Consider the following 26,197-nt stretch of genomic DNA (forward strand, 5'->3'; position numbering starts at 1 on the left):
TGGTCAAAACCATAGACTGTATATAAAAAGATGGACGGAGCCTTCATGACGTCACCCATAGGTTTCTGAAGAGCTGAATGGAAGCTCCGGTTATCTCCGGGTTAGCTCGGTTAGCTAAGAGGCAGCTCAGGAAGTTCGCTCGATGTCAATCCTCCAGCTCTCAGCTCCACCTCTTTGCCCATTTTTGTATTTTCCTGGCGAGACGACACGCATGCCCCTGCCAAGATGGCGATGGTGGGAACCGCCCACCGAGCTTCAATTCAGCTCTACAGAAACCTACGGATGACGTCATGGAGGCTCCGTCCATCTCTTTATATACAGTCTATGGACTAAATGTACATCATCAAAATGCTCGGATACATTGTGGATTTTCTTCATCATCATAATCTACGTTATGTGTTTTTAGCTCTATACACATTCACACAACTTCTTACAATTTCTGTTGCCTTATTCTTCATCAGTACTCAATGATATGCAAAAGGACCGAGCCTTCTGTCTATCGTCTTCATCACATGCAGCTTGCTGATACATGGCCAAACCTGGCAAACACAGTGGTACCACCAGAAAACATGGGGGCAGCGTTGCACAATATAGCTCACGCTCAACTTGCAAAAAGAATAAAGAAGAAGAAACCACTTACATCTACTGTGCTTCATTATTTTATGTATCTTTCTGACAGTGTACATTATCACCATCTCCTCGGCCCTCTCGTAGATGTATTACCTAACAACCATGACAACATAAAGGATGCTTGTGAGTCAGCGGTCTGTGATCTTTGATAACTATTAAACAAACATAAAAATAGCTTAAAAACGTAAAGACACTGACTGTATCTGTGTATTTAATGTTGATTATAAATAGCTGTGTTGCCATCACCCCTAGAATTACGCAAAACCTAAATATCGCAACAACAAACCTGGTAATGGAAACACCTAAAATTCAGAAAACCTCTCAAATATCACTAAAGAATTTTTACGCTCTCATGCGGTCGTTTTTCAGACGCGACGATGTGAAAGTATATTGCAAAAGTAGGTGCACTTCTATTACACCTGGAATTGCGCAGAATACTAAATGTCGCAAGAAAAAACGCTAATGGAAACATCTACATTTTGAAAAAATGTTGCTAAAAGGTTTTTAATCTCTCATGAGGTGGTTTTCCAGAGGTTTTAATATAGACATAAATGTTAAAAAAAAAAAAAAAAAGGTAATGAAAACACTTTTTTTGTATTTACGTGACATGGGGTAACATAACCAGTTCATTTCCAGTAATGATGGTGCGATGTGGAACATACAACAGCGAATTCCAGAAAAAAATGAGGGAGTAAAGCTTTGAAAATCCATAGCAAATTCTCTGCAGCAAGTAGAAAACCCCAAAATGACGCTATATAGCTCCCTTGCATAAGCTGCAATTTTCGTAAAATGTCGCAACAGTAACAAGATTTTACAAGACTTGAAGCTAATGCGTGAAACACTGTTCAATGGAAAAACCTGCAAATTGCAATAGTTTGTCGAAACTTACAAATATTGTTTTATTTTGCAAAAAACTGTAATGGAAATGCGACTAGTGTAATAGAAACACTTTTTTAGCTTTTACACATCTCCGGACGTGAAATAGGAGGTCATGTGACCAGTTCATGTCAATTAAAAATGGTGCAGTATTTATGGACAGAAGAATAAAGAGAAAAATACAACCATCATCCTTTATAGCAAACAGTAGAATTTTACAAAGAAGTAGAAAGAGAAATGAGACCTCCACAGCAAATGGAAAACCCGTGAAACATTGCGACTTTTTGAGACTTTACGAGAACTACAGCTTTTGCTAAAACGCCATACAACAAAATCACCTGCAAATTGTGTCGAAATTTTAGAAATATGCTGTTATTTTATGAAAAACTGTGACAGAAACGCAGCTAATGAGTCCTGATGACAGTAAAAGGCACAAATAATGCTACATTTGATCAGTCTGCTCAGAACTCTTTCCATTCAGAAGATTTGTTACACACTAATTGCTATTGTTTCTCAGGACTTTATCATGATACACCTGCCATGTTTATTACAACTCTGTTGTTTCTGTCTCAGCAGTAAACGTCAAAGTTTCGTGTTGTGAAAGTAGGTGGCGGATCTGTTTGGTGTTTGCAGGACAATGCAGAGGTTTTACGGCTCGGGTCACATCTGCTGCCGGATAATGACGGGGGTAAGCCAAATGGAACATGAAGTATGTGTGTATTTGTGTATGGACGTGTGGGTGCGTGCAGTCGTTCGTGGGTTTGTGGTTGGGAGGGGGAACTAATGAGTCTCCTATGAGCTATTACCCGTACCTTAGCTCCACACTCTGCAATAATAAAAGCCAACATTGCAGAGCTCCCTATCAGGAGATTGCAACACAGCACACACTCATCTGCTGATGTAAGTGCTACACTCATTATATCCAAACCTTGCCTGGGATCACAATCAGTAAACCAGTAAAGTTTCCCCTTACAGACCAGTACCATTTATTCCTGGTCAAAGATTCCACATGTAGATTAGCTTTTGTGGAACTTTTCTGAATGATTACTTAATGTGGGATGATGCTGAGGGTATTTCGAGGTCAGGATTAGCAGACAGGTGTGCTGCGGAACCTAATGCTGTCTGATTACTAAGCCAATTATAACAAAGGTCTTTGAGTGCAGAGTGTCAGCTAAATGCGATAAACCCAGTTCCAAATGGCACAAAAACGTGTTCATCTGCTGAAAATCCACTGAGAGAGCGTTTTACGTAGTTGTTAGTGGGATCATTAATCATAGAAGAAGTCTGAGATGAGCTGTTAAGTGGAACAAAGTTGCAAATGATCCATTACAAAAGACCAGTCACATAGGAGGAGAGTGATAATGAAAAATTCGAGGTGGTCCTCACGCTTCTTTCATTCTCAATAAATAATAATGCCATTAAACAGGCCTCAGGCCATGACACCCCCTCCCCCCCGCCTCCAATCAAAGGTATCTGAGGGCGAGTGAGAGAACTGGAGGAGGAGGGAGACGCGAATCCTCGAGAGATGAGCGGAATAATCCCGTGAAGTGGAAACACGCAGAGAGCGAGAGAGCCCTCTGCGCAGCGCAGCGCGGAAATCACAGCTTTATTCTTCCCTCCACGTTTCCAGCGTGGGCGAGCAAGTTTCCCCACATCCCGAGAGTCGCGCTAACTTCGCTGGTTTACACCTGAGACTAACTGCTGGGCTGATTTGGGGCAGGTGGGGCGGGTGCGCAGTGCGCTCTGGACGCGCGCCTCGACGGAGAAGAGCAGCGGAGCGCACAGGCAGACTCCAACAAGAGTTACAGGGATGTTCAGGCGGTTAGGATGTGAGCCGAACTTGAGGTAGAATGGCCCCTCATCTGGCACTGACGACAGCGGGATGGCAGCTTTTCACCACCGCCTGCAGCACTTCAACCACCATCATCCGGGCTCCGACCTGCGGCGGCTCTTCCACCGGCTCACCATCGCCTCCTCTCTGAGCATCCTCTGCTTCTCCTTGGTGTACCTCCTCACCGGATGCCGCGAGACAGAACTGGCAGAAAACTTTGAAATCAGGTCATCCACGCGCGACTTCCTTGTGTCTGGGTCGGGATGGCCGTACGACAGAAACAGTAGCGTTGCCAGGGAGGATGCCGGCGCGTTGGGCAGCAGTGATCCGGGGCTGGAGACCAACAGCTCGGGGAAAGAGTGGACGGCCACGCGGAGGCTACCCCAGGCTCTGATCATTGGGGTGAAAAAGGGGGGGACCAGGGCTCTGTTGGAGTTTCTGCGGCTGCATCCAGACATCCGCGCCTTGGGGTCCGAGCCGCACTTCTTCGACCGGCATTACGCACGAGGACTGGACTGGTACAGGTACGCACACTTTTACGCAAGGAATCTAAAGGTGATCAGATTTAAACTTCATATAAAATGATGTTAAAACTTATGCTTTTGTGTATACAGAGGTAATATCCCACCTTTTATGCAATATTTAAAAAAAATGCTTTTCAGATCTGGATTAAAAACTGTAATGATATTTCACTTTTTCTGTATAATTTAAATTTCTGCAAATTTTACATATAGATATTTAATTTTTCATTCTAATTTATTTTAGAAAGCTCGTTAGACGTGCAAGTTTCTTTGGAAAAACACATACTCTAACATATCTACAGTTATTCCACTAAGGTTTAGGTGACAAAGAGACTTCACCATCTGGCTTCGTCAAGCTGTGCATCATGTGTGTGTGTGTGTGTGTGTGTGCGTGTGCGTGTTTGCGTGTTTGAACAGCATAAGAGAAAAACAGAGAGAGAGAGCAAGGCTTGTAGGATGAGTTCTCAGAGTGCGACAGAGTAATCATCTCTGGAGCCGGAGCCAGATGTTACTGTTGTCATGTGGCTCTCTTCTCGGCCTGTTCCGTGAAAACTTGGAAATATTTGGTGCACACACATGGAGGAGACTCGCAACGTCAATCCTGACTGATCCCACTCACAACTGAGATCATTTGGGAGGATAAAGGAGAAGTTTCCAGCTAACTTGTGGTTTCAGATATCTGGGCTTTATTACACTTTTTTAAAACTTTGCCAGTTATATGTAATAGCATGTTTCTCTCCCATAAAAGAGGTAATCTGTCCCTTTTCTTTTGTGGATCACAGAGTGGTGGTCACTTCGCCATCAAATGGCTCTGAACACCGCAGCTAGAGGCTGATGACAAACACCTTGCAATCCTAAAAAAAGGGCATCTTACTTCTTCATAACAGGGGTCCTGGCAAAAAAAATGGGCAAAGGATGTAATTGGGTTTGGCACTATGAGTGCGTCCTATGCGGTGTGCTGTTAACCAGCTTAAAGTACATTGAGGATCAATAATGGTATTGACTCAGCTTTGGAGCCTGTTTGGTATGTAGAAACAATTAATACAGAGAAAGCATTAATTTCTCATTTATGTGGCGATTATACGTTGATCTAGTTATGCAGTGAGAGAAAATAAACACCAAAGCTGTGCGATGAATACTGATCCCGTAAATCCTCTCCTGCAGACGCTGGAAAGCCACCATTGCCTCTCCGTCTGTAGTGCATGTGTGTGTGTGTGTGTGTGTGTGTGTGTGTGTGTGTGTTTGTCGCACCAGGTGATGTGTATGTGACAGCAGATTGTCACGTCTTTCCCTCGGGCCAGATGGGCCTCGTCGCGTGTTGAACCACTTGACATCATTGTCAGCTCTGTCAATTGACCTCTGACTCCAGGTCACTTTACGCTGGGAGTTAATGATGTGTTCACACCACTTAATAACAAACAGCACACAACCCGAAATCACAGGCTGACAAAGGACAATTTTCCCTTTATTTCTGATATTTGGGGAAAAAAGTGGCAAATTGACTTCATTCTCTGTTAATCCACATAATATAAAAGAGGGAAGAACTAATAAATTATCAGTTAAATAGTACATCAACATAAAGTGAAAAATAGCCTTTATATGTAGATAGAAACTATACTGTTTGTAAAGAAATGTACATTTCTGATGACAGATCACTAAAATTCTTAATGTGTTTCTAACTTTTCACATTTCTGAAAACAATTATGTGTCTTTTTACTCCTGTGAAAAAAATATATGTGACATTATTGCAGCTTTGCTTTACGTATTTAGGAAAGGAAATAGGTTATAGAAGGATCCTGAAAAATGTTTTTAATAAGTTTTTCCTCTCAGGATATTTAAGTTTCCAATTACTTTGTCTCATTCATAAAACAACATTTTTTTTAATGTAGATTTATTGATACAGTTCAAACAGAAAAGCTAGCAACCAAGCTAATCACAAATTTAGATGCAGTAATTTTTGTTGCAGTTGTAGTTTCATGAAGACAGAATGTGGATAAAATATATTTTTTCAGTTGTGTTTGGATGCTTCAGACAAGCAAACAGCCCAGCTTACAACCCCCTCCTGCATGCTCAGCAGCTTTATTTATAATTAGTTTTGTGACAGTTTGGTCTACTTATAGTCTTATAAGGACAAAACAACACTTCACAACAAAAATCCACATAAGAAAAACTAGAAAAGCACTCTGAGAGCGGAAACCTCCGCCAAGCACAATGCCAAAGAATCCTTTAAAATGTTCTGGATCCAAACGGTGATCCGGATCACCACCAAAATTAATTCAGTTCTTCCTTTTCACATTTCCAACAACTCTTGAAAATGTCATGAAAATCTGTCCATAACTTTTTGAGTTATCTTGAACACAAACAAAGGGCCTTCTCCTCTGTGGACTGTAGTTATAGCAACTTCAAGCTACTACTGCAGTCGAGACGGCAAAATAGGCCCAGCTCTTCGGTGAGGGAGTGTTTGTGAAAAAGTGTATGATGAAAGTTTGTGAGTTCATGTGCACAGAGAAAAACAAGCGAGAGCCTGAACAGAAACACATTAGCTGAACAAACATGTGATTTTGCCACCAATCTGTGAGGTTCATTGTCATATCTGCAAGATTTTTTCAATAAATATCAATGTTGGCTTGCGAGTTTGTCCAATTTTACATTTTGGCCACTGTATTTTAGAGTTTGACGTGATTTAGGGCACATTCACATCAGCCTTTTGAAATTGGATGCTAGTCTCCATTTGCCCGGAAAGTCCGTTTCATTTGGGGAAATGTGAATGCGGCGAACAACCTCTGATTCAGATCAAAGAAGCGGACCCCCGTCCGCCTACAAACGCAGGTCTCAGTCTGTTTCAAGTGGACCAAAAACAGGTAACGGACTACAAAAAAAGTCACTTCCTGCATTTTACGTAGCATTGCATTGTGGGTAAATACATAGTGACGACGTTAACAACCCTCTGCCTTGTCTGTTGTTAATCCAGCGTCCATTGTTGCTGTGTATTTCCACAGTATACTTGCATAAGACAACATAAAAAAGTGGCAATAGTTTCGTCTCCATGTTAAACTCGCAGGTGGTGGAAACAGTTTTCTTCTTCATGTGGGTCTTATCCTCTCATTTGCCAGTGCAGCGCCACCTTTGGTGGGAATGGGGATATATTATTCTAATGGTTTGGCTTGTTTGACCAAAGTGCAGCGGGAACACGTTCTCGGTCTGCAAAGATACACCCCCTTACAACTGAGCCGAGTCCCCAATCGCACCGAGTCTGTGATGTGAATGAACCCTTAGTCAAGACTCACACTTTCTTATGCCCTTCAAACGTTTGGGGGAAACATGGTTTAGGTGCATTTGTCTTTTTTGCAGTTGAGCTAAAATTCTTTCACATTTGCCTGACTAGTAAACTGAAACCCGGTTAACTCTGACGAGTTTTTACAGACAAAAAATTAATTGATTGCCACATTTCATGCTACATGTGTTTCAGAAAATGGATTCTTAATTATGATGCCATTGTTAACAATGACTTATATGAAAAGTATGAACAAGGAGACCAAGGTTGTAATAAAGCAGCCCCTCAAGGTAATGGTGCACTTTTCATACCAAACAGCAGACGGAGAGTCAGCTACAGTGCTTACTGAGTTAATATGACATTTCTGTGTAGAAATTTTTCCTTTAAACCTGATTGCTTTAGATTAAAGAGGATGAGCTATTGTGCATCTTCCTCAGAGTCCCTCTTCTTTTCATTGAGAGCAAAATAACATTAGGATTCACCAGGGCAATTGAGATCAGAGCCCCTGACAAAGATCCACTAATGGTGTTTGGAGGGAGATTGAATCTGGGAGAGCGCTGCGATGAGCCCTGAGATGGACTGGAAGTTTCCTCCTTACTGTTCTGTCTGGGATCGATAGCGCTATCTCCTCACCCTGACCTTGGGTTGACTTCAGCATTAGAGCGGTTGGCTTTGGTCAGCTCGGCTTCTGTTACAATTAGCAGGAAGCTTCATCCTATTGGCACAACCACCCCAAGTTTCCTCGCATAGGCACAGAGGGGTCATGTTACCCCCACCAATCCTCTGTTTTTCTTTCAGCTGCAAAAGAATCCACTGAAATTTCTCAGCTGGAAATTCACGTCTTACATGGGAGTGTTTCATGCTGAAAGACAACATGACAGGAGAAGGATGGATAAAAAGGCAATACATTTGCAGGAGAAGAGATAAAGCTTTGAGTGGCTGAGGGTTAAAGGGGGGGAATTCTGTGTTACCACAATCTCACACATCTCTGCTGACCTTTGCTTCAACCCAGGGGACTGTCATCAGAGCTGGTCCTGTCTATGTGTGTTAGCATGTGTGTTGGCGTATAGGTGCTGGCGTATGTGTGTAAGCCATACCTCTTCAGGTTCTCTCACAGTCTGGAGACCGTTTTGTCCTCTAGGCAGGCTGCTACTTTGCTCTTGAGGTTTAGCAAGAGTTATCAATATATTATTGACTCTATGTTACTGGCACAGCTTTTATATGTTATTTCCAAGAAGTCACCTTTAACATAAAAAAAATGATAGAAATCAACCCCCTTAAAAATACCAGGACACATAGCTACGCTTACCCTTACTTAAAACCCTTACTCTGTTTCTCAAGAATTTGCCTCCGATCAGAAGCCTTTGTATAAATTCAAATTCCTCTTCACATAGGAAGTCTTGAGTAGTACGAGTAATAATAGTATATGATATAAACCCACTGCAAACTCACATCTTTAGTTCCTCTAGTTTTAATCACCTAGAATTGTCCTTTTAGGAGTTAATGTGCTTAGAATTAATAAATGTATGCATTTTCAATTCATTTCCAATCTAAACAGGATATAAGTTTAAGGAAGTGTGCTGCTGAGATGTGTAGTGGTCAAGGGCAAAGCAGTAGTTAAGAAGTAGAGTAACGTTTGCTATAGTGGTTTTCTTACAGACACGAATGAGGTGTAAAAGAAAGAAAACCTAAATGTGGCAGAGTTCAGCATTTGCTATGATGTATAGTAAAGCTACACAAATACAGTTTACACCAATGCAAAACAAGCATTTTAATGAGTTACCTTCACTTGGTTAACATAGCCTACCATTAACAAGTCTGTAGTTTTTCTGTTGAGATGAAAGCTATCATTTTGTAACCATGGCTCTCACAGCTTCTCTGTACAATATCTTGTCATTGTCATTGCTTATCATGAAAATGTCTCTGTAGCAGTAGCATCGCTAGCTGCTTGTAGGTGCCAGATAAAGATGTCACTATAAGCTGAAATGCCCAATAGGCTACACAGTCTGACTCAGGCTGATTAAACAGAGAACCAGTTAGCATTAGCATTAGCTTAAAAAGACAAGGCAGCTTAGCTGGTTTACCATCTACATCCTCATGTGAAACAATAGCTGCTAGTAAGAGTAAAGTTGACATCTGGAAGTCAAAGATTCCATACTTAAGTTAATATTTTTGTTTGTTTAACAGTGACTTGATAAAATACCTTCAAGGACACAAAAAGAATATTTAATTAGGCTTCAAAATATAATTTAAAAAATCCTTGCTGCTGAAGTTAGCATAAAAGAACATGGTTGATTGTTAGCTGAGATGTCACTGTAGCTAATTTAGTCTTGACTAATGTTATTGTAGGGTTGCTTAAAAATTTGTTGGTTTTAAATACATTATATTTATGTCAGTATGTCAATTTTGTAACCACTTTTCATTGAGCAATATAATGGAAAGAATTTTGTACTCATGGCATAGCACAAGTAATGTGCCTCTTTGGGCACTTTTTGCTGGTCATTTATATATTTTAAGCTTTTTTTAAAAAAAAATTATTTTACACCATAAAACAACACATACAATAGCTAGTATTAGGGAATAGTACAAGAGTAGGGTTTCAAATTAACGTAAAAATAGAAATAAATAAACAATAAACTGTAATATGAATTGCTGTTCAAGAACTAAAACCTTTTTTCCTGATGTTGTCATATTCACAATCTCACAGAAAAATACCAGTAAAATTCATTAAACTGAATGAATATTTCTAATAAATTAAACTTTTTTAGTTTAATAATAATAAAAAAAAAAGCTTTCTCTTATACTTTTAGTGTCTTTCTGCCTCATCTTTATATGTATGATAATTTTCTCTGCGTATACAATAACTAAATAAATAAATGGCTGAAGTCTCTTCAGTCAGCTGCCCCGATGGCACTGATTAATTTGCAATTCATATTGAACTCATTAAGGGAAGCTTTTCAATTCATACCCATACATTGATGGCTTTGTCCTGCAATGACACAGCACATGGTGTTACTTGTGTTTTTGTGTTTATACAATGGGATATAATTGCCATGCAAATCGCAGAAAATTGGCTGCCAAAACATTTCATGTTCAGCGGGATTCATGTGTCATAGGTACGACAGGATGATATTCTGATAAACTATTAATTCATGTTTATTTTGTATTTTTGTATTTGTGGTGTGTGAAACATCATGACTAAAGCTTTAGGGACGGATTTAATTTCGGCTCATGTATGGCCAGTACATTGTTGTGTGAGTAACTGGGGTTCAGGTGTGGTCCGTCCCATCCATGTACTGTACTGAAGGTGATCACCATAAGGCCCAGACGGGTGGAGTGATCTGGCCCTCATTAGGCCCTCCCCTGGGGCTTGGATATCAAAAGCACAGGCAGGGGGGGTTGGGGTCCAGGGCCCCTCTATGATGGATGTCTCTTGGAAGTGGACAGGGCACAGCCACAATGGACTGATCCCTTAATGGTCCCCCATACAGAGGAAAGGGATGAGTGGTTCTAAACACACACAAATACACACCCAAAACTCATATTTGACTCTTAAATAAGCAGTCAGGTGTGTATAATGAACATCATAAATTTGCTCCTAGTTTTTGATTGGCTATTGTTTCATCCCTACATCAAAGATAAACAAGGCACATTCTGCATTTTTTGATCCCGTACATTCTTAAACCCCCCACCCCTCCGTACATCCCCAATTCTTTGCTGCATATTTCCTGCTGTACTTGTGATGAACATTGTAATTGCTTCACATTTTTTAACATGCACACATGCTATACACATCACATGACACAGCATGCCACTGATGGGGCTCCAGAGGGTTCTGGCTTCCTCAGTCTCCACCTGCCACTCTCGGTCCCAGCTGAGCCCCAACGCTACATTACCATTGTCAGTAGCACCTCCACCCTTTACAAACCCCATCATACTGCTTTCAGTCCAATACATATAATCCTTGCTGTTCTGGCTTTTACACCATCCACACCCACATCCACGCAGTTACCCTAAGCCCCCATAGGATCAATAGCCAGTGGCCTTGGCTGGCCTGAAATAATACACCAGGGAGGTATGCCGAAATATTGGAAAATGGACGACAAAAGAGGGGTTCCTCAAAGGCAAGGAGAGGCTTAATATAAGCTGCTGGATAATCCCTGTGTTCCTCATACTGGATGTTTGATCTTACACTCAGTAGAAAATTAGAAGTATAAGGATGAAGCCAACCAGGAGTTTTAAACTGCCAATTATTTCTGCTGTCTTATTTGGGAGGATTTCCATGTAACACATGGTGTCTCCAGACGGTCCCATTCACCTGCTAATGTTTGGCGCTAATACAGGGGAGGTTAATATTCTTCCCCTTTCTATTCCACTTCCTGGCTGTACAGCCACCTGGTCCATTCAGCAAAGTTACAGAAGAAGAAAATGACTTTTGATGCTGATCTTTTAAATATCAATGGTGGAATCAGGCCAGTTTTGCACAGCATAAGCAACTTCGATTCTACCAAAAGTCAGGATTATTGTTGACTATTTAGTTTCACTCTACTCTTCAGTTCCCTTTAGTTCACTTTGAAAGTCAGCTTTAATGTGGAAACTGTTGTAATCTGTTGTTACGGTAAGTAGGACTACGAAGTGGAAGGAAGGCAGGAGCACCTTGAGGTCGTTTTTATTCTCATGCGCCGTCTGCATCAGATGAAGTGCGTGTTTACACTTGTAGGGTGTAGGGTTAAAGCGTCATGTTGCAGTTTCTTTTCTGCATCCGCAGGTGGCAGCAGAGGTGGAATCGGCAGGTAAACTCCACAGGACGGCGTTATGTTTATGGTTTGATGTTCCCAACAACTATTTCCTGTTATAGAACAATAATGGTGGAACTCGCCATTCATTCAGCGAGAAGACCCGAACATCCAGAAACACGTAATCACATTCTGACCAGTCACAAAGGAGTCATTCTATGTAGCTGCACTCACATAGCGGGAATGCACATCAGGTTTGTAGAGGTGCTCGTTGAGCCACTGCAGACCTACACAGAGCCTATGGTGAGAAATGTGTAACCGAGCTGATTTGGATGAGTATAAATCAGCCTTTACTGAAACTGTATTTCCTTAAATGTATACAGAAAGCACTCCTAAAGCAGGTAACTCCAGAAACTAACACAAAAGTAATGTAAACAATACACAGGCAAATACATATTTTAAGAATAAACAGATGGTCTTTGTGACCAGTCATTAAACAAATAACACGATCTGTCCACTGAACAAAGGAAACTAGTCGGATAATATCCTGAAGGAGAAAACGACTGAATGAAGAGCTGAGGCCTGAACTAGGAAGAGTTCTCCAGATATCTCTCCATTACCCTGCTTGACTCACCTAGACATTCAGAATATAGATAAGGGGTACTATGAACTTGTTTTGTCAGCTTAGTAATTCATCCCATTTTGATCAGTGTGTGCTCGCATGAAAGGGGAGGAGTTTGCAGCATCCAACCAATCACAAACATGGGGAAACCCTGCAGAGCATCTACTTCACCATGGAGGAGCAGAAAATTACTCTTCAAAAATATAAAGAGTTCAAATACAATTCAGGCCAAAAGCAACACTGTTGCTACAGCAACAGCTAGGACGGAAGGCTAGCGGAAAATTGCCAACTTTTTAATGTGTAAATTCAGGACATTATTCAAAACTAATTAATCAGGCAAGATAAACAGACATCAGTGCGATCGCTCAGTTTCACCTTATTACGGCCTGGACGCTTCGGACAGAGCCTCCTCTGTTCGTTCATTGCCTTATCTTCTTCTTTCACTTCTTTTGAAGCTCAGCATTCCGTGTGAGCTGGTTTTGTGTTGGAATATTAATTCCTCAATGAGGCATCACAGTTCTGCCATGACTGAGCTTAATTATTAACCTCATTGTATCAGATGCAACCTTTATAGAGCGAACTGGACCCAGAGACAACAACAAAACTATACTTTCAAACGGTCAGTGACAAGGCTTTCTTTCTTCATCAACAGGATGCATCTGTGTCCTAAGCACTCCTCCAATGATCCAACATTGGCATTGATTGGTGTGGATTGGTGCTTTTTTGCTAGTTGATGTCTTATCCAGAACATAACCTACTCCTGAGTAACTTAGCCGTTCAACGTAGTGATTTACCCTGGTAAGAAGTGAACTATGGTCAGAGTGCAGAAAACCCAGGGATAACCTCAAAGTTAACTTGATTAGAGAAAATGCTGCTTCGTAGGACAGGTGTGGAGTAACCAGGAACAGAATTCAGACTCAGTCTTATATCTGAGCTTGTCTTCATATTGGCGCATTGCTGTACGGCATTCAATGTTTTTTGTTAGGATATGATGCACTTGATTGAAAAAAGAGGAAAGAAGTAAGACTGAAATGAACACAGAAGAGGTCTTACAGGACAGGAGGTAACAGAAATGATGACACAAATGTTGATCACTCACTGAAACTGATCAACCATCTTTACTTCTCTGTTTGAAACGGAAGCGAAAACATTCAGTAAAAGGATGATATCTTACAGTGTTTTATCATTCATGACTGCAGTAGACCAGAGATGACCAGCGTACTTTAACTCCTTGTAGCAGCTGCTCAACCTAGCTTGCCAGTTCGCTTCCTGACAAGGTTTCATCTTGTTTTTTGGGTTTTATATTCCTAAGATTGATGCTTAATTGCTTAAAATTCCTCAAAAAATGTCTAACCTGCTTTTTCCTTTAGCTGTGGTATCAGGTAGCTGTCTAATTTAGCTATTAACCATAATAGTTGTCAGATTATGAGGCTAAAGTGGTGTAAAATTAATGTGTCAATAGATATAACAGCATGAAAACCAACCAAAACAAGGAACAGAATTTCTTGCTAACAGTGTTTTGTAAAAAATAACACACTGATCAACAGTGACCAAGCCTTCCTGCGTATCTGAAGTCTTGGCTTTAAGGAGGAAAAAATACTGAAACAAAACACATAATATTTACATTTTTTTATTTTTATTCATTTACAGCTATTTATGCTGGTATTTACTTGCTATTCTCACAAAACCAACTCCAGCTCAGCTGCTTTTTGGTGCTGCCATGCAGCGAGAATATATTCCTGGTTTTATTCCAGCCATAGAGATTCATTTTGCAGATGGATTATAAACCTTCTGGATGGGATATAAAGGCCTGGAAACCCTCTGTAAATCTCTTTAAGTGTCCATCACAAGTTAACTCTCAGAGTTACATGCTACCATTCCTAAGATGTTGTTGACAACATAAGCTGCTGGCGATCTGGCAGAGTTTTAGAACAAAATTATTAAACTTAGGTGTATCCCTCAGATGCTAGCCATTACAGTGTTTTCCAATCCAGGTCCTCAAGTCCCTCTGCCCTGCACGTTTTAGACATGTTCCTTCTCCAAAATGCCTGAGTCAGATTACTGAACTTTCTCATCAAGTCCTTTGCAGGTGTGTTAAAATAGGGTTACCTATCAAACATGCAGGGCAGGGGGGCATGAGGATCTGGATTACGAACAAGCGGTAAACTCTGGCATTTAAAAGTGAAGCTTATGCAGTAGTGCCAAAAATTGGAGTTCTCCCTTCATCCATTAGATGCTCCAAAACAGAGCAAATCCCCATAGACTCCCATGTTAAAAAAAAACAACTTCACAGCAGAAATAAACATGCTTACAGCCTGGTACAAAAATCCATCTTCGGTTTAATAGGTCAGGTTAACCTTGATGACAATTGTGGGGGAAGTGAATTTTTTTCTAACTCTCCGGTTTAAAAGTAATTTAATCTTGAAATTCGGCATATTTAGGGGCGTGTCTTTTTGATTGACAGGTACCTGATTTCCCGCTTCAAGTGAGAGGAATGAAGAACAACCGTGGTTTTTAGCCGGTTAGCAGCTTAACTTAGCTTTAGCCCACTTACTTCTGTCAGGTGGCTAGCTCCTGTTATCTCTGGATTAGCTTGGTTTGCTAACTGAGGTCAGCGGGCTAAAGCTAAGTCACGTTGTTAACCGGCTAAAAACCATAGTTGTTCTACATTCTTCTTACTTGAAGCAGGATATTGGGTACCTGTCAATCAATCAATCAATCAATCAGTAATCTCAGCCAGCTTTGAGCCTAAAACTCTGCATGGAAAGTTACCAAAAATGTCCAAGCTGACGGGCTTGGAAGTTTGCAGGAAGAGCAGCTGAGTGTCCAGTCCAGAAGAAAATACAGACAGAAAACTGCAAAGTTACAGCTGCTGAGCACTCATTTAACATGAAGTTTTTTGTTCTCTCTCGAGAAAAAAGCAGACCAAGAAGACCTTCACAGTGCATGTTGCTGCAGATTGTTCCGTTATCCTCATTAATGGACACTTTTTCATACTATCTAGTGGTAAAATAAACAAATAACAGCTTGTTATTACATGTTACATTAAAATTTGGGCATTTTTGGCACTTATTACAAGGGAGGACATGATAGAATGTGCTCATGTCGATGATGGGAGAAACAGTTCTTGTATTAAGTTATTTTTTGTCTATATTTATTTTATCTTTATTCGATTAATGAACGTATTTCTCTAAAAAAATAAGTAGAAAGACATCCAAAAGTACTGTAATAACGGTAGAAGCTGAAGTGAAAGATTATTCTGGTTGTGATTTTGCGAAAAAGTTTTTAGTAGAATAAAAATTTCTAAAATGTTGACCAGTGTGATTTGCATGTGTTTCCACCGTAGACTGTAAATAAAAGATTTGGAAGTTTTGGAGCAGACATGTCGGTCGCCGCTACTGCTGACAAAATTTAAAAGATGTGCAGGATCCCGAGGATCGACTGGAAAAGCATTAATAGTAACATTTGCTCTTTTTAAAAATTCCTGGGGGAGTTGATGCGGCTTTAATCAGGATTTTATATCAGTCAGTGCAGATTTAGTGTTTGCATATATCACAAATTCAGCAACCAGTTATTATATGAACAGTACAAAATGCTTTTTTAATCCAAGAGAGAAATTGCAATGATGTGTCTTTCATGAAACAATCCTAATTACATGCAATATATAATTTATTCCATTAATATACCTACTTTTTTTTTTATTTTTACATAAAACTGCTTTAAAACAACAACTTCATATGAAGTCACATAAAGCAACTAAATACCAAAATCTAATTTTCTTCTTAGACTCAATAAGACATTTAAATGAAAAATAATCTGTTCCTTAAACACAGATACTGAGTTACATTCTGGATGTTGAGCTTTGGAAATGTTCACATCATGGAAAAGAAAACTGAAATAATACATTTCTGTCTGCAGACATTAAATCGGGATATAATGTCAACCTTCCTCCTAAACTAAGTATTTTACAGCTTCGTTGTTCTTTCTTAAGACATGTAGCTCGAGCGACTGCAGTTCAGTCTCCAGCACAGAGACCGATTCTTAAAACAGATGAAACCATAGTTAACAGTTGATGTCCTGTGTGCAGTGACATGTCCAAGTTAGACAGCAATGCAGGGCCTGATTTCCTTGTTGTCTCCATCTGTTCGTACACTCTTAAAGCATTATGATACTCAGCAGTATTAATGTAGATCAATTCCCCTCCTGATTATTTTTAGCAATGCTTCTGTCAACGTGTGACATGCCCTTTTTATACAAACAGTCTTTTAAGATGCGTTAGATCTTGTGCTTCAGCTTTATTATTAATTATTGCACACATTTTCATTTTCAGGCATTGATACAAACATATAAACAGTTCTTGACCTTATCTTATGCAATCATATAGTATATATATATATATATATATATATATATATATATATATATATATATTTTTTTTTTTTAATATATATATATATATATACAATCATTCCCTCAATATATCCCTCAATATATATATATATGTATATATATATATATATATATATATATATATATATATATATATATATATATATATATATAGTCTATATATATATATATATATATATATATATATATATATATATATATATATATATATATATATATATATATACATATATATATAGTCTATATATATATATATATATATATATATATATATATATATATATATATATATATATATATATATATATATATATATATATAAATAAACATATATATATATATATATATATATTGAGGGATATATTGAGGGAATGATTGTTCAATTGTATAAAGAGGCATGTCACAGGACAACAGATGATCTTACTGGTCAAGGACTTCCAGATACCGACATAAGGATGGTGATCATAGAAAGTCAGCAAAGTAAAGCTGTAGTGATCAATGTAACCGTCTCCAAGGATACCAATATCAGCAAAAAGGAACATGAGAAACTACTAAGGACCAAGGACAACCTGGAAAAAGCCTGGAAGATGAAAGCAACAGCAGTACCAGTCGTCATCGGAGCACTAGAGGTGAGAAGTGGCTCCAACAGATACCAGGGAAAACATCAGACATCTCCATCCAGAAGAGCCCGTTCCTAGGAAGAGCTAAGATACTGCGTAGGATCCTCAAGCTCCCAGGACTCTGGTAGAGGACCCGAGCTTGAGATGAACAGGTTTTGTATTTCATCAAGTTTTAACTCCGACCACTGGCTTCAGCTCAAATTTCTCCTGAATCTGGATGTCTCTGAGCCATGGTGATGCAAGTCGACCTGATAGGAGTAAAATCCCAGTTATAGAGGTTCAGAAGCAGAATATTTACATTTATGTGACAAATAGAAAAGCTGTTGCAGCTTTATTTCTTCTATCTCCCGCTGAACCTGCTAAACTCAGAAACTGAGACACAATTATTCACCATTTTCAGATCCAGTGTTGGTGTAAGATCCACATAAACACCAACATGTTTCTGACTAAGGCAAATACAACAACATGCAAAATCTGGTTTAAATAAGAAAATAAACAGTATCTCCTCTCACTTCTAAGTATTAGCTAAAGAAATAGACTTTGACAGCTGTGATTCTAAGAAAATGTTACATAACCTATTATTCTTAAAGCAGTCAGGCTGAAGCCGCAGACATGTCCTCGAGATCACAAAGTTTTCTGTGCCAGAAGAACGATGAGGCCAGATTTAATTATTAGACAGACGAGCAGCTAGTTTGTCTGTCAATTACTGCGTCTTTGCCAACCTCAGAGCAGAAGCATATTTATAAAAGATCTTTTCTTTTGATGGCGCTCTTCGGGGCGGTAATTAGCTCTTTGTGCTTAGGTAATGGTATGGGGCTCTTGGCTCTGAGGCTATTCACAGACAGATTGCTAATGGAGGCACGTTTGCATCCACTCCCATCATTCCTTCATCAGTCACCCACCCCTTTCATTTAAAACACTCACAGCAAATACTCTGTGCACGCACACACACACACTCACACACACATGCACACTCTTTAAAAGCTTCGGCGAAAAAAAAAAAGCACCACACCCATCGTGTTTGTGTGCATATGTGTGTGTGATATTTAAGAAATGTGTCTTATTATGTGTGTGTGTGTATTAGACTTAGAGAAACGGGTCCACGGGGGATTCCACAAGCAGGATAGCGACTAATGAGTGAATAATGAGTGTATGTTTGTGCTTTGCAATGTGTGTGTGCATGCTGCCATTTGCACATGCATTCATGCGTATGTGTGTGTGTGTGTAACAGACTGCACGGCTCCTCCTGCTCAGGGTATTGGAGTTAAAAGGGAAGTCTTCTGGCTAAGTGGTGGTGAGCAGTGCCGCACACTGATCAGATCAAATGAAATCTCAGTGTGTGTGTAGGTGTATGTGTGTAGGTGTGTGTGTGTGTGTGTGTGTGTGTGTGTGTCAAATTTGGGGGAAGAGGATGTATTGACAGGAGGTTAAGTTTCAAGCGCATCTGAATCCTGATGCGATACCAGAGGACAGTCAGAGCCTCCTGTCCTCCTGTGTTGTGTTTGTCCCCCAGGGTGACTCTCTTTTCATCACTTTTATTTATTTATTCATTTATTTATTTAGATAAATGTGTCATTTAGAAGCATTTGGACCATTTTCACTGTTTTATATTAGGTAGATATAAGTCTACCCTGAAAGGCCAAAGTTAATGAATTAAAGTGCGAAGCTGAACATGTTTGTAATTGTGTTGATAAACAGAATTATTTAATGTTTTTGTGCCAAAGCAGAACTTTCCAAGCAAAATGTTTGCTATTTGAGTCATGTTTGAGTCATTTTATTCTAACCTTAAAGGTGCAGTGTGTACCGATACTGTTATTAAAAGCTAAATTTAATACATCATGAAAAACTTTGTTTCTGTTGGTGTTTAATCAGAAACTAAATGGTCTCAGACTCTGAGAATGAGACATTTATATCTGCCCACTGTTGGTCCGCATACATGGCAGCTGCCATATTTTTGTTACCATATCTACTACGGTGTCTCTGAATGGACAAACAACTGTGTTTTAAGTGAGAACTCTCCGAGCCTTAAACCTGCAGTACCTGCTTTGTTTTATAGGAGCTACAGCACCGTTTTGGGATAAGTAATGCCTTAAAAGGACCAGAGCAGAAGACAGAACGTATGTACACAATGTTGAAGTGGCTACCTGTACCTGAGGCCACTGATCCACTCGCATCTAAAAACATGTTGGTATTTAGGAAGAGTTTTGGTCACTGACGACCACTGTACATTCAAAACAGTTTTTCTTTTGTCTTGGAAGTAATTGCTATGTCCATCTTCACCACTAGATGTCAGTAATTCTTACACACTGCAACTTTAATATTTAAAGCCCATTTATGCTGGACGCAGAAGACGAATATACAAGCAGACGGACAGTTTGGTCCAGGTCCTGTGTTGTTTGTGTAATTTGGTCTGTTTTCAGGGGATTTGCTTTCTGTCACCTGATGCAGAAAATGCACCTATGCCTCTGGAAATTACAGGGGCAGTGTTGAGTTATATAAATGACATCCAACCAGCAAAAGAAATAAACCAGTGGAGATGAAGAAGAACATAAAGAAAACGATGCAGCAACTGTCAAATAAGAAACACAAGTGGCTACGGGGGTGGAGAAGAACAGCAAAAGGCTTTGTGGTTTCATTCTTCTGCTTCTTTTACAACTTTACTGTGGTGTCAAAATGCGGAAGTGAACTCCAAACTCAACACTGCCCACTAGTGGATGAACTGACTGAACAGATGGCAGCATAAAAACACATGGAAGTATGACAGTGGCGACGTATAACAACGTTTGAAAAAGGCGTCACTATTTATGTTCATCAGGGAGCGTAAATGGGTCTTACTGAATAGTGAGTGACTTCTCTGCAGAACGATGTGGTCAGATTGTTCTGAGTCGCGGTGTTAATATGAAGCACTTTAGATCCGATGAAATGTCCAATCTGAATAAAAATGCATTGTCAAAGCATCTCATCTTATCCAATAGATCCCACTCAGAGGGAATATTCTATCCGATTGAGAGGGGTAGTTTAAACCTTTTCACGACTGGACCCAACTTATCAACTCACTTTGTCGAACATCCATGTAAACGACGTTATAATTTAGTTCTCTAGATTTTAAGAGGGTGTGATTATTAAACATTATTGTGTAGATTTTCAGGATTTAATCTGACATTCATACATTCATCATGATCATGGTTTTATTGCAGTTTGTTCATTTACTGCAAATTACAAACTTAAAGTATGTGCATGTCAGCTCTTTTAATCAGCAGCCCACAATTCATACATAAATAAAACTACGCTTTAAGAGCAGTAATTTGTTTTTATTAGCAAACTCTTGCTTTGTATTTATTTGTTTAAGACAAATGAATGAGTTCCTGTAATGTTGCAGAGTCAGTAGGTAAGAAAATTACATCTAAAAGTCTAAAATCTGACTACTTAAAATGAGGCTGGTTTGTAATGTAAATGAGCTGAGATGCTGAGTCAGTGCTGTGTGCGACCACACTGGTGCAGGTCAGGTGTATGGCAGGTGTGTTGGCAGATGTCCCTGAGGTCCTAGCCGGTCCCGTAGGGCCTCTGGAATCATTTACCTCTAAATGAGGCCCATCTGCTGGCCTTTGGTTCAGAGGTGGAGAGAAACAGAGCGAGACACAGTGAAGGAAAGACTTGTGTGTTTCTGTAGTGCTGCTGTCACATGTCTGGTCACTGTTCATGCTGTTATTGGTGTATGATGTATGTCAGAGTGTGTAATGAGGCGTGAGGTCAAATGAGGCAGTGTGTTTGTGATCTGTGTATGCTCTCTGATAACATCTGTCTCTCCTTGAACATATGTAGCAAATGTAGCACAAAGAAGGAGATAGCAAAAGCAGCATCCACTCTTTTATTGGTGTCTCAAAGGTAAACATGAGACACCAATAACAGATAAACAAGCCAACAGATAAACAATATTTACAGTATTTCAAGCTATGATATTATTAGTTTAAGATAATAAACTGGAGCATCTTGATAAAATATGTTGGTGAGCAGTTTGAAACACTGAATAAAGTTATTCACACTCTTGCGCTTCATGCTAACTTTAGCTAGCATCCATACATCCAACAATACATAATTAAAAGCGCAGTTTCACAAAAAACAATGAATGAAATCTCCCTACATCTCAAAGGGGTGTTGCAGTTGTTGTAAATAATTTTAAATTGAGGATATGTGTACCTAGCTTAGAGCCAAGACTTTTGATGTAGGGTAACAAACAGGCTACTGTACATAGGCTAACATTGTAACATAATAAAGCGCAACCCTGAATAGTATCTTTTTGTTTTTGTTTTGCATAACTATGTACTTAGTAACAATTTAAACTTGAACTTGTTGATTCATCTTAATTCTAGCCCTAACTATGTATTTTTAACAGCTAATGCTAACCTTACCTAATGAAACAAAAGAGAGAAAGGATGATGAAAATGTTTTTTAGTCAAATTTGTAACCTGCATAATGGAAATCCATAGATTATGTTATATTATCCATAGCTGCTTCTTCCATATAAATGTTTCAGGCTTAATTGTGCATACAATGCGTACATTTTCCTGTAGTCATAAGGTGTACTTAAATGAGATGAGGGATGTACATTGTAGCATTGCCTCTGATGCTAACAAAAACTAAGCACAAAAGTCACATATTAATAATAGCCAGGCATGGAGCACCAATGCCATCGCACAAGGAGACATTAGCTGAGTTATGCAGTATGTAGCCATGACATATTCTGTCATGCCGAATAAATTATTTAGCGTTCTAATAAATATCGTGTTTGACAAAAATGAAAATTGTATAAGTTTAAGCAAAACCTGTCTCGATTTCTTCCATTTAATGGAGCAGTGTATCATAAAATTTTTAAACTTTTATTTATTTTTAAAAATCATGTTTTGCTGATTTTTTTTTCTGATTTAATTCTCAGGGTTGAAAAGTTAAGGTTGAGATCTTAGTGGCACGAGAAAATATATAAAACAATAATTCAGTTTAGTCTATATTTAATTTGAATATATGTTCAATTCATAAAAATTTAATGTAATTCAACTCCCCTTGAATTATCATTTCACAAGAAATTACATCTCATGATTGTTTAAAGTGAATGTAAAAAATTGTGACTATCGACAAGTCTAGCCGCCTAATTATCCAACTTATTAGCTGACTTATTATGAATATAGTAGTAAAATGCAACTTTATAATAAAGAAAAAAGATGCATTAACTCTTTATAAATCATCTTTTACTGTACTATACTATACTATACTATACTATACTATACTATACTATACTATACTATACTATACTCATGATGTCAGCTTTGTGAAAGCAACATTTAACCCTTAAGGTGCCAAAATAAAAAAATGGTGACAGGCACCAGGTCATATCTCCAGGCACGTTAAATCTGTAACCACTTTCCACTGCTACGTGGCAGACATGTGAACCAGTCGTCAACAATGGGCTGTGACCGTCAACAGTCAGCCGGTGTCAAGGGCTGCCACCTGTGATGCCACAATATGAAATTTCATCAAATCTAGCCAATAATTAACATTTTTATTTCCTAAATCTTTAATGAGTTAAGTGCTTAAAGGATTAAGAGTACTATTATGTTACTTTTGAGAAAGTTACGTATGTCATCTACTAATTAACATGTTTATGTTACTGTACTTACAGAAGTATGATGCCCAAAGCCCTTGACGGTCAGATTGTCATGGAGAAGACACCTCGTTACTTTGTTACCGTGGACACGCCAGCACGAGTTCATGCCATGTCGCAGGATGTGAAGCTAATTGTGGTTGTACGCGACCCCGTCACTCGAGCCATATCAGATTACACGCAAATCATCTCCAAGACTCCAGATATCCCTCCGTTCGAGACCCTGGCATTCAAGAACCGCACCACAGGTATGATGATGATGAGGACATAGTCCAACTTCAGTCCTCAATGGACACAGTCCTGCAGGTTTTAGACAGCTCTCTGATCCAAATTAATTAGCTCTTCATCAGCTTGTTGTCAAGTTCTGCCCAACATGTTGACAAATTAATCAGATTCAGGTGTGCTGCAACAGGGAATACACAAAACCTACAGGACAGTGGCCTTCAGGGGCCGACTTTGGGCACCCCAGGTGTAAATGGTCAAGTATAGTAAAACCTTACCTGACATGACTGATACTCTCTTACATATCAGCTCCTATACCCATTATTTTTGTTTACCTTTAAACTGCTTTGCATATTTTGTAAGACTGAACCAGAATGCAGTTACATTTACTGAATGGGCTATTATTCACTAACTTGTTGCCAAAAATACCAACAAAAACAGAAGCTTTTTTCATTCATGTTATTCTGAAAGAACATGAATGACATGAATAAAGAGATGCTCCCGAGGCATGACATGTGAGAATGGGATGTCTGCAACATTTGGCTGGATTAATCCTTTGGGACATTATGGTGACTTGCATAAGTACTCAGAAAAGGGCAGAAACTACAGAAAAATACACCAAAAGACATCTAAGAGATAACCTAAACATCTGAAAGGATGTCCATTAGTCATGGAGACTAAAATTAGACTTTCTGGTCATCAAGGATAACATTTTATGTGGTGCAAACCCAGTATGCACATTCTTATGTTTCAACAGGCAAAAACTGAGAAGGGTGCCAGAACATCTGATCGGACCGTCCTATGTTTGTGGAAGCCTCCCATTTTGGTCCCAATCTTACCATTACAGCCCTTGATTTTTTGGCTGGGAAAAATTTCTTTTCATGGCTTTTTGAATCTGAATGTTCACTGCCAAAGACGCCAAAAGATGTTTTTTTTTGCAGTTTACGCAAAGGGGGTGGCTGCCAGAGGGGTGGAGCTTGACACATTGCACATCTTTGATTGGTTGAAATACACTGCAGGAACATTCATTCATTATCCTAACCGCTTAGTCCAATGAAGGGTTGTGGGGAAGCTGGACCCTTTGGACGAAAGGCAGGGTACACCCTGGACAGCTCGCCAGTCCATCGCAGGGCCACACAGAGACAAACAACCACTCACACTCAGGGGCAATTTAGAGTAACCAATTAAACTGGATGTCTTTGGATGTTGGGAGGAAGCTGGAGTACCCAGAGAGAACCCAGAGAGAATCCACGCATGCATGGAGAGAACATGCAAACTCCAAGCATGCCCAAGCCTCGCCCCAGCAGAGGATTGAACCAGGGACCTTCTTGCTTTGAGGAAATGGAACAGGAACTGGTTGACGTCTGCCATTATCATCTTTTGTTTATGTCATGCAACTATGGTGCCATGCATTTACATTATTCAGAATTAATAGCAAAGCCTGTCCAAACTTTTGACTGGTAGTGTCGTCGATCTGTCCCCATCTGGTTTATATCCCACCTATCAGGTAAAGGTATTGTTTGTAGTGGAAAAGCAACAGAGATCAGGGTTATCAGGACCAAACTTGAGTTGGTTGTATTTGGTGGAAATGGGGCTGAACTGCCAAAGAGCACCATTTCCTTTGTGGGGCAGATGGTGTTCCTTGTGCAAGTAACTCACTGTTGGGGTGCTTTTCATCTGCAGTGATAGAGAAACACATCACAACTGAAGAAATAGTGGAGGATGCCATCGAGAATCTGCTGTCATTACAATCCTGAGTCAACATTTTATTTGTTAACTATGAAAACTATTTCCTCACTCAGATATTGATACGTCATGTTCCTGCAAAATAAAAGATACTACTTTGGACTATTGACTTTATAATGATTTTGCCAGCTTATTATTGCAATGAGAGAAAATCATGACCATTGATCTTTCTGTGCTTCCTACCTTTTGTCTCTAGGTCAGATTGACTCTCTATGGAGCCCACTGTGGATCGGCTTGTATGCCCAACACATGGAGCGGTGGCTGGCATGGTTCCCCAGGTCTCAAATCCATCTGGTCAGTGGCGAGAGGCTCATCTCAGACCCGGCTGGAGAACTGGGCAAAGTCCAGGACTTTCTAGGGCTTCAGAGGATAGTTACGGACAAACACTTTTACTTTAACAAAACAAAAGGCTTCCCCTGCCTGAAGAAGCCGGAAGGCAGCAGTAAGCCTCACTGCCTTGGGAAGACAAAAGGAAGGACTCACGTCTCCATAGACCCAAAGGTCATTCAAATATTGAGGGATTTCTACAGGCCTCATAACCAGCACTTCTATCAGATAGCAGGACAGGACTTTGGATGGCCGTGACTTTGTTGGTGTAGAGATGGAAGCTTCTGTTGAAACATTTTAGGTGGAAGCCTGTTCAAAGCGTCTACTGTCTGATTGACACAGATGAAACAACTTCGAGTGCACAAGAAAGACGCAATTATATGAATGACTAAGCAGCATCTCAGAGACTTGACAGCAAAGAACTGTTGTCAATACATTAAACTCTATTGATCAATCAATCTATCATCCGGTATGAATGTTTGAGGGGCAGATAAACCATTATTTATGTCATATACTGTATGTTCAGTCACGGAGGGCAAAGAATTTTGGTTCAGAGGTTGTAATGAGACTGTGATTGTTATAGGTTGTGGCTTTATAAATGTTGAACAGTGCAAACACTGTAGCTTTTAGTGTATTTCAATGCAGCTAAATTGTGACTTGGAGTCACCTTAGTTTTACAAGGAACTCAAGAACTGAGGCATTATTACGTGCTCAGATATCTATGAA

The 26,197-nt window shown here is 39.5% G+C and overlaps 1 protein-coding gene across 1 annotated transcript; it reads left to right on the forward strand.

Moving 5' to 3' along the window:
* Nucleotides 1–3,388: 3,388 nt before the first annotated feature.
* Nucleotides 3,389–25,729, forward strand: hs3st3l (heparan sulfate (glucosamine) 3-O-sulfotransferase 3-like; the record flags this gene model as incomplete). Its single annotated transcript, XM_079260632.1, has 3 exons — nucleotides 3,389–3,861; nucleotides 23,195–23,424; nucleotides 25,341–25,729. The coding sequence occupies 3 exons, from the start codon at nucleotides 3,389–3,391 to the stop codon at nucleotides 25,727–25,729; spliced, it is 1,092 nt and encodes a 363-aa protein (XP_079116758.1).
* Nucleotides 25,730–26,197: the final 468 nt, after the last annotated feature.

The sequence above is a fragment of the Telmatherina bonti genome (genome assembly GCF_933228915.1).
Source record: "Telmatherina bonti genome assembly, chromosome: 21".
In the NCBI taxonomy this organism is placed as follows: domain Eukaryota; kingdom Metazoa; phylum Chordata; class Actinopteri; order Atheriniformes; family Telmatherinidae; genus Telmatherina; species Telmatherina bonti.